At 38.0% G+C, this 16,543-nt stretch overlaps 1 protein-coding gene across 1 annotated transcript in view; it reads left to right on the forward strand.

The window, feature by feature from the left end:
- The window catches only part of LOC107731100 (piezo-type mechanosensitive ion channel component 2), a 173,300-nt gene that overhangs the window by 133,590 nt on the left and 23,167 nt on the right, over window positions 1-16,543 (forward strand). The window contains 6 exon segments of the mRNA XM_016542086.1: window positions 1,701-1,959; window positions 8,194-8,382; window positions 9,294-9,486; window positions 9,688-9,820; window positions 12,860-13,007; window positions 13,761-13,975. Of these exon segments, the coding sequence (XP_016397572.1) occupies window positions 1,701-1,959; window positions 8,194-8,382; window positions 9,294-9,486; window positions 9,688-9,820; window positions 12,860-13,007; window positions 13,761-13,975 (1,137 nt within the window).

Raw genomic sequence — 16,543 nt, forward strand, 5'->3', positions numbered from 1 at the left:
TAGTTTTCTCTTCCTCTTCTCTAAAGCAGCGCAGCATGGCCTCACCCCCTTCGTTGCATGTTCCCGGGGGCGGGGTTTATCTGGGTTTGTGATGTCACAAACCCGGAAAGTAACTTGTTGTAGTCCCTACCAGACATTTTTGTAGGCATTAAACCGCCAGAATTTTAAAAGACGATATCTCCGTTTGCATTGAACTTTCAGCTTCGTAACTTTGCAGATAGTGTTTATGCTCAAACAGCAACATTGCACACTAACTAACGTTAAAAAAGTGAAATCGCAATGAACCACCCCTTTAATATATAACTACAAATACATAGTCAACTACACACATTGTGTCTTACTGTCAGGTAACTTTTAAACACTTGCATGCTTGCTTATTTGTGTGCTCCTTAAATGAAGAGTTGATCCAAAAATTTTAATTCTTTCATTATCGACTCACCCTCGTGCTATCCCAGATATGTGAACAATTACTTTAAGCATGGATGGAGAGAGATCTGTACCCAGTCACTCATTGATGCAAAAAAGCACTGATTGGGCAATGAACAAAACCCTCATTATATGAAGGACAAAAATAAAATAAGGCTATAAATAAAATAAAGCTAGCACTCTAAAAATAAATCTGAATTTAAAACCACATTATATATAGAGTGCACAAGACGCATACCTGAGAAATCCACCATTGAAACAATAATGCTGAAAACATGTTTTATTTATTTATTTATTTAGTTAGTTTCGTTTTGGATAGAGGACACAATTTGTAGAGCAAGGTCCTTCAACCCTGCTCCTGGAGAGCTAGCGTTCAGCTCAAACACCAATCAAACACACCTGAACCAGCTAATAAAGGTGTTCAGGGTTGCTTGAAAATTACAAACAGGTGTGTTGGAGCAAGGTTGGAACTGAATTCTGGAGGAAGGTAGCTCTCCAGGAGCAGGGTTGGAGACCCCTGTTGTAGAGTTTCATGGAGATTTTTTGCTGTTTCCCACCTCTTTTAGTATTGCCCATTGTGTTCTCAGAGAGATCTTTGGAGGATATCAACTCCTAGGGAGAGTAGCAACAGTCCAGTATTTTAAACATTTCTAGGCAGCTTTGTGCATATCTGTAATGTGTTTTAAGGTCCAATGAAAGCTTTTGGGATTGAGGCATGGTTCACACTAACCAATCCTTCTTGAGAAGAACAGTCAGTAGCCAAGACTTTGTGTGCCTTTATTTAAAGGGCAAAGCACCTGTGCAACCCACATTTCCAATCTTCCAACTTATTGTTGCCCTGTATATACCTTAATTTTTATTTAAAGGGGTCATATGATGCTGCTAAAAAGAACAGTATTTTGTGTATTTGGTGTAATGAAATGTGTTTATGCGGTTTAAGGTTAAAAAACACATTATTTTCCACATACTGTACATTATTGTTTCTCCTCTATGCCCCGCCTTTCTGAAACGAAGAATATCTCTTTGGATTTGAGACTTTAGTCTTTGCAACTTTACAGATCTTCTTTATGCACCAAGAGCTTGTAACACTCCAAAGAGAAAGGAAAAATTGAAATCGCATCATATGACCCCTTTAAATATTTTCATTTATATTTTATATCTATATGTTTCTGAAAGATACACTCCTCAAAATATTATGTTTCATAGCCCCTTACTTAACTTTCTGTTTCACAGTCCATTAGTTCACATTTCTGTTTCACACTTCCTTCATGCAGAATATGTGATATTCCGGAGATTGAGGAGTCTGAGAGATTCTACTCTTCATTACCTTGTGGTGTGCGTCTCATCTTTGCTCTCTACAATTTGATGGAGTCTCAGTCAGAGATGTTCTGTTACTTTGTGATTATCTTAAATCACATGGTATCTGCCTCTCTACTAACACTCTTCCTGCCAATCCTCATCTTCCTGTGGGCTATGCTGTCAGTGCCACGGCCAACCAAGCGCTTCTGGATGACAGCTATTATCTACACACAGGTCAGCATCTTCACAACTGCTGCAGCTGATGTTTCAAATGATTGGGTCAACCATAACGTATTCTCAAGCTATCAAAGAATATAAGACATTTGGTAGTGATTTCTTCCTCCTTTTGATTGTTACTTTTTTATTGTGACTATATTTTTGTGAAATCACACTAGACCATGTTTACACAAAGGTTTACTTTTGTTCATGCCGATTCCAGGTACCTTGTAATCTAGTGGTTCTCAATTCCAGTCCTGGGGTACCACGGCTCTGCACATTTTGTATATCTCTCTTATCTGAAACCCTCGGTTCAGTTTATGGATCTCCCTCCTAATGAGCTAAAGATCTGAATCAGGTGCGTTAAATAAGGAAGACATACAACATGTGCAGAGCAGTGGTACTGAAATTGAGTTCCGTGTTATCCATGTATAATTTTAAGTTTCAGAGAGAGCAGGGCCCTGTTCTTCATACATCACTAAATACATCCACAAACAAATGACAGATAATCTAATTGTGCTAGGTAGTTGTGCTAGGTAGTGATGTCAGATTTACCGGTACTTCTGTATTTTAATCAATACTAAAATTGTGAAAATATCAAGTGCACTTCTTGTTGTTTGGTGCCCCTGGGGAGCAGATCTCTTGGCGACTTCTTTGATAAGTTTTCTTTTTTTTTAAGGTGCTCTATTTATTGGAATGTTATTGTGGTGCCCCATCATCTCCACTTGTTGATGATAGGCTCCACAGTATTCCATAACACAACTAATGTTTTGGAAATACTTCTGTACCCATCTCCTGATTGGTACCTCTTCACAATGAGATCCTATGTATCCTTTGTGGGCCACAGCTTCAGCTGGAAAATGCAACCAGAAAGATGCTAAGAAAACCCTACAGACACAACAGATTTTTATTTAGGGTTAATCAGTATCACCTAAACGATAACGTCTCGGGTTACTTGACTTTAACCCTGTTCCCTGAAAAAGGGGGAATGAGATACTGCATTTCAATAACGCATATGAGAACATTCTTTGTTCGACCGGTTGTAAAGCACGTGTGTCAAACATGCCAAGAATTGGCTTAAATAACCTCGGTGGGTGACATCATTTGATTAGGTTATAAATAGACGTGAAACGGACACACCTTCAGTTTATTCCTTTGTCTGAAGGGACGTCCAGGCACGCCTACAGTGCGGCATTGAGGCGCAGCATCTCGTTCCCGCTTTTTCAGGGAACAGGGTTACAGTCAAGTAACCCAAGACGTTCCCTATCAAAAGCGGGAATGAGATGCTGCATTTCTATAACGCATATGGGAACAAGAATATCAATGCTGCCACACTGGAAGTGTCTGGACCCCTCAAGGTTGTGTAGTGTGCGCACAAACATTGAAGAAGTCTCAGACATGACTTTGGGATGTTGACTCAAGGACATGTAAGCATGGAGTAGCATGGACATCCAAACTATAGAATCTGTTAAATGTATGCGGGGAGGTCCAGCCTGCCGCATCACACACTTGCTGCAAGGGGACACCTCTTGCTATGAAAAGCCATAGAGGATGCAACCCCCCTGATTGAATGGGTCCTAACTCCTAGAAGCGAAGCTTGACCCCCCGTGCGCCTCATAGGCTAGGGCAATAGCATCCCTCACCCAATGTGACATTGTTTGTCTCGTGGCAGCCCCCATCAATCAAGAGACCCAATCAATCAGAGTGTGGCAAGCCGAAAAAGCGGCCACATAGACTCTGAGAGTACCAGGACATGTACCTGAGGACAGTTTTTCTTGCAGGAACTCCAGCACTGAAACACCTTGGCAGTGAATTGGGTCTGCATGGTGTATCATACACCAACTTTCGAAAACATGTCATCTGAGGGCATAACTTCTTCTAGTGGAGGGAGCCCTAGCACTTACTTTTACACTCTTTATTTAGTCTGAGGGTTAAAGCAATCTCTCCCCTCGTTTTTTAGAAGGAAGGGGACCCCGCCAGAGAGAAAAACTGTGTAAAAACGCGATTGAGATAGTTTTGAATAGCAGTTGGGCTGGTTTTGTTTTGCAGACCTGGCAACCTGTCAGTATGTTGTTGGAAACTCAGAAGCAAAGACCAGGGGCCTCATGTATCAAACTTTCTGTAGGTTTCATCCTAAAAGTGTGCGTACGCACAAAAGCTAAATTTTGTGTACACATAAAAGTTTTCAGATTTATAAAACCATTAATAATGTAACATTATTGAAAAACTGATTTTTTTTTTCAGTACAAAAGCTAAACTTTGACAAAAATTAATTTTTATTGTTATAATTGTGATTTCATAATATGTAGATATGAATCCAAAAACCTAAGATATCTTTCAGTTAGTCAAATAGCAAATAGTGGAGCTCTGCAGCCATCTACTGGTAAAAATGATCATTTTTTTTTATTTTAAAACTGCATTTTCCAAAAGATGGGCAAAAATCTTACACTAAACCATCCTACAGTGCGGCATTGAGGCGCAGCATCTCGTTCCCGCTTTTTCAGGGAACAGGGTTACAGTCAAGTAACCCAAGACGTTCCCTATCAAAAGCGGGAATGAGATGCTGCATTTCTATAACGCATATGGGAACAAGAATATCAATGCTGCCACACTGGAAGTGTCTGGACCCCTCAAGGTTGTGTAGTGTGCGCACAAACATTGAAGAAGTCTCAGACATGACTTTGGGATGTTGACTCAAGGACATGTAAGCATGGAGTAGCATGGACATCCAAACTATAGAATCTGTTAAATGTATGCGGGGAGGTCCAGCCTGCCGCATCACACACTTGCTGCAAGGGGACACCTCTTGCTATGAAAAGCCATAGAGGATGCAACCCCCCTGATTGAATGGGTCCTAACTCCTAGAAGCGAAGCTTGACCCCCCGTGCGCCTCATAGGCTAGGGCAATAGCATCCCTCACCCAATGTGACATTGTTTGTCTCGTGGCAGCCCCCATCAATCAAGAGACCCAATCAATCAGAGTGTGGCAAGCCGAAAAAGCGGCCACATAGACTCTGAGAGTACCAGGACATGTACCTGAGGACAGTTTTTCTTGCAGGAACTCCAGCACTGAAACACCTTGGCAGTGAATTGGGTCTGCATGGTGTATCATACACCAACTTTCGAAAACATGTCATCTGAGGGCATAACTTCTTCTAGTGGAGGGAGCCCTAGCACTTACTTTTACACTCTTTATTTAGTCTGAGGGTTAAAGCAATCTCTCCCCTCGTTTTTTAGAAGGAAGGGGACCCCGCCAGAGAGAAAAACTGTGTAAAAACGCGATTGAGATAGTTTTGAATAGCAGTTGGGCTGGTTTTGTTTTGCAGACCTGGCAACCTGTCAGTATGTTGTTGGAAACTCAGAAGCAAAGACCAGGGGCCTCATGTATCAAACTTTCTGTAGGTTTCATCCTAAAAGTGTGCGTACGCACAAAAGCTAAATTTTGTGTACACATAAAAGTTTTCAGATTTATAAAACCATTAATAATGTAACATTATTGAAAAACTGATTTTTTTTTTCAGTACAAAAGCTAAACTTTGACAAAAATTAATTTTTATTGTTATAATTGTGATTTCATAATATGTAGATATGAATCCAAAAACCTAAGATATCTTTCAGTTAGTCAAATAGCAAATAGTGGAGCTCTGCAGCCATCTACTGGTAAAAAATTATAATTTTTTACTTTTAAAACTGCATTTTCCAAAAGATGGGCAAAAATCTTACACTAAACCATTTCCCCAAACGAAGACCGCATAAGGGTCTAAATGTGTATATCAAAAGGAAAAAAAAATATGTGTATATCAAAAGGAAAAAAGTTTAAAATTATTTTTGTTAACTTCATCATTTCGCTCACCCCAGTTCATACACATGGTCTAGATTGTGCATAGTGTGCGCACGTATTTACGCCTAGTTTATTTTTTATAAATGAGTGACGTGACGTGACGTGACGTGACATGTGGCCAAGTATGGTGTTCCATACTCTGAATTTGTGCTCTGCATTTAACCATTCAAGTGCACACACACAGCAGTTAGTAGTGAACACACACACACACACGCTGTGAACACACACCCAGAGCAGTGTGCCGATATGTGCTTGGAAAATTGCATAAGCACATTTCTATGCCCATTTTATGCATACACAATGTTTATACATCAGGCCCCTGGAGACTCTTTTGTATCTTTAGCAGGGTTCTTTATTGAGAACTTTCTGTGTACAAACCTTCGGGAAGTGTGCTAAGGTAATTAATATTCATACCAGTGCCTCTTATCTCAATATGCGACTGATGAGAATGGAACATTCAAATAATTACATACATTTCATTTAATCAAATCACCTATTCCTTGTGCCCACCTACTGCTTAATCATAGGGCAATGAAATAAATCTCCTTCCAAACTCTTCCTCCAGCTGCACCTGTGATCCCCACAGTCAAAGCTGCCACACTGCCTCAACAGATGCATGTCTTGATACGCGGGGCGCAGATGCTTAGCCCCCATCCCTCAAAAAGAGTGCCAAGTAGGAGCAGAGCTTTGTTACCGTGAAGTCATCACAGTAAGCGCATCCAGCCCCCTCAAGAACTGAACGTGTGTGCTCTGCTCCATGACAGATAACACACAGATCGTGTGTATCACTCAGTGTAATGAAACATGGACAGGGCGACACACACTCGTACACACTCATCTTTCTTCGTAATCTGCTCTCATACACACACTTCAAGCAAACAGTCTCCTGAAGGCAAATAAGCTGATGATGTGTAATGCAGGCACCCTTTTATGAACACGAGCACTCCATGTGACGTCGTAAGACTGCCATCTGCCAAATTATTTTGGCATGTTTATAAACGTGCTTCAGACACAGGTCACACTGGGAAGTGTTTCCATAGTGTCAATATCATGACGCAGCATCAAAGTTTCCTCATATGAAGAATGGGGCCCAGAGGTTGTAGGACCATTTTCAACTTTTCTAGTGAATAAGCATTGTAGTCTTTAAATATGTGCTTAGTTGAAGCTAACTTGAATTTGTTCTATATCATAAAAATAAATAGATAAGCATTGTGAAGACTGGGTAGTAGGGCTGTCAAATAAAAATTTGAATTTCGAATATTCGTCAAATTTAAAATCAAAATCAAAATTTTTACAAAATCCACAATTTTAAAAGGGTCATATGATGTTGCTAAAAAGAACATTATTTTAACATCTTTTAACACTTCAAAGAGAAAGGAAAACTTGAAAACTTGCATCATATGACCCCTTTAAATGTGCGTCAGGCAGCCTTATCAGACGATGTAATTGTCATTGCATTTTAATGTTTTTGTTAGCCTATCCAGTTAAACCCACTAGATGTGGCACTGCTGTGTTGTTCATTGAAAAAATATTGCGGAAAAAGAGAACATCGATGCGGAGAAGATCTTGTTTACGTCAAAACTTAAAACAAAGCCTTTCACACAGAACGCATATTTTGCGCATTTTCTAGAAGGACATCTATCACCGTTGCTCTCGCGTCTCACACAAGAGAGCCGCATGTTTAGAAAGCCATGTAAAATTAATGTAAGTTCAACTTTTAAAAAAACAAGAGACTTTATGGCAGGTTTTTCCCATCCCACTGCATCTCATGTTTTTAAATGAAAAAACTACTGTGTAATTGGCTTTCGGCCCTTTGTATTAAACAATGCATACATACATGATGCTGTTTTATTTATAATTGTTTAAGCAACTTAATTTTATTCAGTTTATAAACATTATTTTAAACATTATGCACTTTTTCCACAGATAATCATGTTATTTTATTGCTTTGAATAAGCGTGCATTAATAATATTTTGCTCGAAGCGCCCTCTTGTGGCCTCAGGAGACAAACCAAAAGCTTTTTTCCCCCCTAACTGAAATTATGCCTTTTAAATTCGAATATTGTTTATATTTATGTACAAAATTCGAATTTAGTTTTTAAGCCATTTTGACAGCCCTACTGGGTAATGAGGTAACAAGGCAGCTGCCTTATCTTTCAAATGCAGCCAGGAAATCAAAGTACTTTCAAATAAAGACAAAATATGGCCCCGGAAAAAGAAAACATAACAGAAAAACACAAAAGTGTTACAGGTGGCACCAACAGGAGCATAGGTTGAGAGGATAACAAGAACATACACCTGAAATGTTTTGAAATCTAAAATCTATCTTTTTCCCCTCTCTTCATCTCCACTCAGCTCACAGTTTTGAAATCTAAAATCTATCTTTTTCCCCTCTCTTCATCTCCACTCAGCTCACAGTTGTGGTAAAGTACTTTTCCCAGTTTGGCTTCTTTCCATGGACAACATCAGCATATCGTGGCATTAATGCGGAGCGTGCATTTGCAGTACCCAACATAGTTGGAATTGAGAAGAAAGATGGCTATGTACTGCTAGACCTCATCCAGTTAATTGCTTTGTTCTTCCATCGCTCCATTCTTAAGGTACTACCAATGCTTCACCCTCCTAGAAATCTACATAAGATATTTAACTGCCATTGGAAACTGATATATTTAACTGTCTTTTTTTTTTCATTCCACACAAATTAATACTTCATTCAGCAGGAATGCATTAAATTAATAAAAATTAATTTATTTGTATTTATATATTTTTTTTAAATTGCATCTATAACAGTTCAGTGGCTTATTAGAAGTGATAATGTTAATATATAATGTAATATTTTGAATTATAGATTTTTTTAACTCTATAACCAAGCTTAATTAGCTTGAGCTTTTACACATACATAAGTTTAGCCCATGCATGTGCTAAAGTTGAGTAGCTGTTTGTGAACTCAGAGACAAGGGCTAGACTAGAGGAACCAAATGCAGTTGATTTTAACCCTCTGGGGTCTGAGGGGGTTTGGGGGCCCTGGAGAAGTTTTGACATGTCATTTTGACAAAAACATATTCATATTTAATAACAGTTTAATAACTTATCAAATGTTTAATAACTTTTGTCAGCATTTTGATGTGTGTTAGCTGATCTGTTGATCATTATGTAATGTATAATAAATTCATTTGTAAACATTTACATACATAATATCTCATATATGTAGCATATATGTATATTTAAATATATTAACTAATGATCTTTTAACCATTATAATGTTTGTTAATGATTTATTAATTAAAGTTCTTATAAAGTGTTACCAAAATTTGCTTTGTACAGTGTATTCTAATATTTAATTTTCCATGATGGATACAGGTGATGCTGCCTTAAAATTTGTCCAAATGAGTTCAATATTTGCATCAGAAGCATGCCTATGTTGTCTGAGAATGCTGCCTAGTTTGGTGGTTCAGTAGGATTTTGAACAGAGCCAGTGAGTTGAGATGTTGATGTGTTTTTGTTTCTTCAGTGTCATGGTTTGTGGGATAACAAGGAGGTGGAGATGCCAGACTTTTTTAAGAAACTGAAGAGAAAAACAGAGAAAAACAAGATGGCTGGAGGATCAAGACCACGAGAAGAAAACACAAGTAGACAAATGTCCTTCTTTCCTTCATACACTTATTTTCTTCAGAGACAGAGAGCAGAGAGCCCTGAGAGACAGGGTAAGATCTCCACATGGACATACATGAGGAACTTATTTACACATACATATAATACTTAAAACAAATAATGTATATACATATACACAAGCACACATTTCACACGGGCCAGTTTGTTCTCTCTTGATCTTGTTTTGTGCTTTGTGATGCCATACGTAAGTATTTACATATCTGTGCTAATATGAATATTAAATATTATATCAGCAGATTCAAACCAAAGCAGGAAAAAACATTCACAGAAGAAGCAACAGTGGAATGTGCCACTAATCAGGAAGGAGCGAATAAAACAGTACATGAATGGCCGAATGCTGGAAGCCAAAGCTGCTGTCATAGAGCTGTAAGAGATCAATAAACATGACTTTTTTATTCATTGAAACATATACATATGTGTAGCATATGTATATACTTTGAAAACATATTGTTCAAAGAGCTTTACATAAACAAAAACATTCATTTAAAAATCACACAGTGACATGAATATATACATCACAGTGGCTTGATGCTCAGTTCACTTTTTCTTCCATTCTGGGTGACAAAGATCTCTAGTGGTCATCCAGAATTTACAGAACTATAGTTGTATTCAATAACTAGCATTCTTGTTCCATTCCTCCTCACTGCCATAGCCATTGCCTAGCAGGTTAGTTATGAGGAATGAGGCCATGATGTTAACTTTGTAGAAAGGAGCAAAAGGTACTAGGGGAAGCTGAACGACTCCATGGAGATTAGCCATTGAGATTTCTTGGAAGGTAGACCTTCTAGGTACGCATCAGTGGAAATTATTTTAGACCATAGGTAATCAGCTCTACAATACAATGTGAAAGTCTCTGTTTTGGCATGAGATCATCCCTTTGCACACTACCATAGCAGAAAAATGGTTGGTCTGAATGGCTGGGTCTGTCAGTACACTCTACATAGCACAGACATGAGGGGTGGAACCTATCATTATCATCAGGTTTGGAGAAATGGAAAGCAGTCAACTTGATGGAGTGATTACAAACTGAGGCAGGGAAACCTTTGGAAGAAAAGATGGATTAAGCCAAAAGATGACTAAAAAATTATTCCGGTAACCAGCACCTTTAGAACTATTTCACAACACAGTTGTCTGTACATTTCTCTGTCATAACTCGTTTAGTTATATCTAACCTGACAGAAGTTTGCAGCTCTTCGCTGGTAGTGGAGAACCTATGCCTATAGCAAACCTTGTAGAACTTCCTTAGTCTGTGACAACCTTTGGTGCCTACTAGCAGACAGCTATAAGACAGTTATTTCTATTAAGACAAATAACAATCCACTTGTCACATGTAGTCTTTGTTGGTTTAGTTTTCCTTGTGTTGCCTGTCTGTTTCCTAGTTAGTTTCCTCATTTGTTAATTAGTCCCACACACCTGTTTCTGTTCTCCCTGATTACTCTCCTCTTTAAGCCCTGAGTTTTCCTTTGTTCCCTGTATGGTATCATTTATAGTAGTGTGTTGTTACCAAATCTCCTAGTTTTTCCTCAGTGTTTAATGGAGTTCTGCTTCATCTTTGTGCAAGCGTGTTTAATACGTTACACCATTAGCCAATTGAAAGATTAAAATTAAAATATATAAATATTAATGAAATTACTTTATATTGAAAATATATTTAAATATAGAAGTTTTTTACATGTGCATCCCATATTCTAAATAGAAATGTGAGTATATTACTGTTTGGAAAAACATAACAATTGCATGATTTCCCTCTACATTACATTGTTTCCTATTTGTATGGACTTTTATGTCATAGTTATTGTTTCTTAGTGTCCTAGTTTACTGTTTCATGTGTTGGTTTTGCAATTTTATTTATGACTGATTCCCCTTGATTGTATTCCCATGTGTTTTTCTTTATCCAATTTACAATTGTGTGTGTGTACACACAGATACACACAAAATTATTAATATCCATGCCAAATTTGATGAATTATGGCTAACTACGGTGAATATTTATTTCACAAACAGGCATCTTTTGGCTGGACACAAAAAAGTGACAAGAAAGTAAGACATTGTGTTAGATATATTAACGAAGGATGCTAGCATTCCATGTCCACCATTATTCATATCCTTTCTCAAAAATCACAACTGTCAAATGGTTTTATAATTGGTGCCACATTTCCACTAGGATTTTGGACCACTCCTCTTTTGCATAGATCTCCAGGTCCTTGAGGTTGGATGGCTTTTTTGCCATCACTCTGGTCTTCAGCTATCTCCACAAATTTTCAATTGGATTCAGGTCTGTACTCTGACTTGGCCACTCCAAAACATTGATATTGGTCTCTGCAAACCATTTCTTGACCACTTTTGCTGTGTGTTTTGGATCGTTTTCTTGTTGGAAGGCCCACTGCACCCACTGCAAATTTTTCTGCAGACTTTATAATGTTTTGCTCCAGAATCTTAATGTAGTCCTCTTTTTTCTTGATGTCATTTACTTTTACAAGGTTGCCTGGCCCATTGGCTGAAAAACACTCCCAAAGCATTATGTTCCCACCACCTAGCTTGACCGTGGAAATGGTGTTCTTGGGGTTGAATGCTTCTTCTTTTTTCTCCAAACAATAAATGACCCCTTAAAATCACTACTTTACATCAGTGGTCCTCTGGGGACCTTTTGCGAGTTTGTTGAATGGCTCTCCCTTCACTGTGAGAGAGGTGGAATAGGATCTTACCATTAACCCTCAAAAATCACCTTTTTTTGGGGAGGCTATGTATCCTAAGCTCCAATGACTGTGTAGATTTTTCCACCATGGACTACAACAGCCATGGTGTAATGGCATGCCATGGTGACATGGCAGCCTAGTCTCAGTGCCCTCAAGCTGGTGGTCCCAGCGCTTCCTTGGGTGGTGCTCTCAAGTCCGGTGCTCCCTTCTCCCAAAGCGGCGGTGCACTCTACAGCTCGTCCCATGGTGGCAGCATCATCCACTACAGCTCCTCCCATGGCAGTGGGTGGCACTCTACGCAACTCATGGTTACGCAGGCCATCCTTGAACTCTCTGTGCTGCCTGTCGGCTCCATCATGGCCACGGAAACCATTCCTCAACTTTCTGTACTCTTTGTCAGATTTGTCAAAACGTTTCCCACAACAAAGCAATGGTGTTTGCAAAACACATTTTGGCTATTCTTGACATAATATCCAGTTCCAATGGGCTCGACAGATCTTCCCTGTAAAACACAAACAGCAGTGAATGATTGTTTTCCTCTGGAAGGATTTTTAGTCTCTAGAATTGATTGTTAGTCAATGCCATATTATATGTCTATGTCAATATATTGTGTACTTCCTAAAAACAGCATTGCATAGAATGCTGGCTTATTAAAGGAATACAATAATAATGCTTCTGATCATGTAAAACTTTTTTTTTTTCTTTTTAGTGCTCTACACATATACTTACCCATAAGGCAATTCTTCTATGACATCATCCACCCCGAGTACAGCCCTGTGTGCGATGTGTATGCGCTGATGTTCCTGGTAGATGTGGTGAACTTCATCATTATTATATTTGGATACTGGGCCTTTGGAGTAAGTGCTGCCTTACATACAATCCCTTTTTCACACTTAAATTTTATTTTAATTGAAGTAATTAATTTTTAAAGAACAGCAGAAAAGTACTTTTCTATGGAGTCTTAATACCATCTATTTTTCTAAATATAGTGTATTCTGAATGAGAATATGAAATAACAAAAGACAGAGTGGATTACATCAATATGAATCTAAAACCTAGATTAAATCAAAGTTTCTTCCTCTTCAAATTCAGCCCTAGGTACCCATTCAGGGCCAGATTTGCAAAACACTGCTTTGTGCAAATAAGTGGTGAAAATAAATAAATAACATTGTGTATGTACAGTCACAATGAGAAATAAAGCCATTGCTGACAGTGCTGGTCAGCTATGGCTAGGCAATGCACAGCATCACGGTAACTTAAAATAAATGTATTTAAACCACCTTCTGCTTTTTACTACATCTTGAAAGGATTTATAAGCATATGATTTGTGTTTATTAATATGATAATCTCTATATTTGATGGCACTAAACATAAACCTACTCTCACCCCTTGCCTTTGAATGTGCAATAAGATCATATTTAATTCCACCCATCAGATCCTCTCTAGTAAACCACCACTTTTAGATTATGTATTTAGTCAGTTCTCCTCAATATTTGAGCATATTGAATTTCATTGTTGAGATAAGACCAGCACAAGTTTTGACTTGCTCATTTGTTTTTTCTGTTTATGTTTATGTGTCAATTAATAAGTGTATTGAATTATTGATACAGAAGCACAGCGCAGCTGCTGATATAACAGAGTCACTGTCAGAAGACCAGGTTCCTGAAGCTTTTCTCGTCATGCTCCTCATCCAGTTCAGTACCATGATTGTGGACAGAGCACTCTATCTTCGTAAAACTCTTCTTGGGAAGTGTGTTTTCCAGGTAGTGCTTGTGTTTGGGATCCACTTCTGGATGTTTTTCATACTGCCTGGTGTCACAGAGAGGTGAGGAATAAATGCAGAACTATACTGTAAAAAAATTATATGACCAATAAATTAAGACAACGTTTGTTTTTACATTACTTTAACTTATCAAAATAAGTTAAGCAATTTTTTAAAATGATAAGTTGTACAAGGTTCAACTATTTTATAAGCCAGTTGAAATGGCTTAAACAGCTTGATTTTACTTTTTTACAACTTACAGTTGATTGTACTTAAAAATGTAAGGCAGCAACTTATTTTTTTACAGTGATATATGAATCCCTGAAAGTGATCATACAAGTTTGAATACAAATATTCACTCTTTGTTATTTCTACTCTTGCACAATTTATGAAATAACAAATGGAAGTATAGTAGTGTAGTGATCAAAACAGGTTAAGGCCCTTTTACACCAAATTTGATGCAAAAAAGTGAAACAAGTGGCATATTGATAGGCACAGCGACTAAAACATTACTTCCATCCATTTGAAAACATCAGATGCAGTTGGTGGGGTGGCTTCTTGTGACCGCAGCAGTGACCAGTGAGCTTCTAAAAAAAATTGAAAAACCATTGTCCTATATGCTCAACTCATCCTATATATATATACTAGTGCTGTCAAGCGATTAATTGCATCCAAAATAAAAGTTTTTGTTTACATAATATATGCGTGTGTGTATATTTATTATGTATATATAAAGACACACACATACAGCATATATTTCGAAAATATTTACAAGTATTTACGTGTATATATTTATATTAATATAAATTATATCATATATAAATACACTGAACAAAATTATAAACGCAACACTTTTGTTTTTGCCCCCATTTTTCATGAGCTGAACTCAAAGATCTAAGACTTTTTCTATGTACACAAAAGGCCTATTTCTCTCAGATATTGTTCACAAATCTGTCTAAATCTGTGTTAGTGAGCACTTCTCCTTTGCCAAGATAATCCATCCACCTCACAGGTGAGGCATATCAAGATGCTGATTAGACAACATGATTATTGCACAGGTGTGCCTTAAGCTGCCCACAATAAAAGGCCACTCTAAAATGTGAGCCTAAGGCACACCTGTGCAATAATAATGCTGTCTAATCAGCATCTTGATATGCCACACCTGTGAGGTGGATGGATTATCTCGGCAAAGGAGAAGTGCTCACTAACACAGATTTAGACAGATTTGTGAACAATATTTGAGAGAAATAGGCCTTTTGTGTACATAGAAAAAGTCTTAGATCTTTGAGTTCAGCTCATGAAAAATGGGGGCAAAAACAAGTGTTGCGTTTATAATTTTGTTCAATGTATATGTATGTTTGTATTATGGGAGAAATGGGAGTAAACCTCCCACTCAGCCTGCTGTGGGAATTCTCACTCCAAGCTAAACTCAAAAGTTGGCAGCTCTGCATTATTGTCACGAATCCTGTCCGTGGCCCACCGTCCGATTGCCACCAGAGGTCGCCCTTCCATTACATTGTGTGCGTTTACATGCACCCTCTTAATGCGATTATAATGAGATTTTGGCAATATTGCGATTGAACTTTACCTCATGTAAACGCAATACTTCAATTTAAATAATGCGATTAAACTCATAATCGCAGCAAGCATAATCGTATTAACATAGGTGGCATTCGCCGATTTTAATCGAAATATACAGGCATGTAAACACCTTAATCGCAGTATTCTCATCCAGAAATGGCGAGTAGAACGCAACGGCAGCGTAGGCAAACGAATTGCCATCACATTTCTATGGCACCGAAAAAGTATGGAATACAACCATACAAACGTGTTTTGCATTAAAACAGCGGCCAGTAACACACCTGCTCTTTCTGAGTCCATCATTTGTGCTGTGCAGTGGGGTATGTGAATAATGGCAGTAAAAAATAACCACAATTCTTAGTGAATAATAAGAATAATGTAAATTGCATGTAAACGGGAGTGAAGAGCTTTGCTCTTGACATGTAAACATCATAATGCGATTAAGTCCTTTTACTCTCATGATAGTCCCGTGACTGGCAGATCAATTTACCTCTTCATTGCTCTCCAATACGGTAGGAAATTAAACAAAATGTGTATGATGTTTACTGTGACAAGATGATTGACTGGGCAGTCTAAACGGTGACAGAATGTACGTAACTGAGCAACAGAGCGGTCCTTTAAAGATGCAGTTATGATGAAGTAGTATTTCCCAAAGTTTGCATAACATTCCTTCAAGCAATTATCAAAACTTGTTTCTCGAAAAAAAGAGCCTGATATTCTTTATCTGTTCTGCTGTATGGCTATTTTCTGTTATTTCCATTATTGCATCTCAAAAAGTCCTCAAGTCTTAGGCCCAAGCCCATTTCTACCCCTTACACTTACCTGAAAGAGAATGTGTCTTTCTCTTCCCCTTGTTTAATTTACTTCATAAACAGTGATTTTATCCTCTCGTTGCTGGAAATGTAGCAATTCAGTATTTAAACTATTATTATTAATAAAAGTTGCGGGGCAGTGTTGACAAGTTTCTTTGCTGTTGGGTGTGTGAGCTGTGCCATCTCTTGATATATATATATATATATATATATATGTATGTGTGTGTGTGTGTGTGTG

The sequence above is a fragment of the Sinocyclocheilus rhinocerous genome, unplaced genomic scaffold, assembly GCF_001515625.1.
Source record: "Sinocyclocheilus rhinocerous isolate Xijiao unplaced genomic scaffold, SAMN03320098_v1.1 scaffold2264, whole genome shotgun sequence".
Classification (NCBI taxonomy): Eukaryota; Metazoa; Chordata; class Actinopteri; order Cypriniformes; family Cyprinidae; genus Sinocyclocheilus; species Sinocyclocheilus rhinocerous.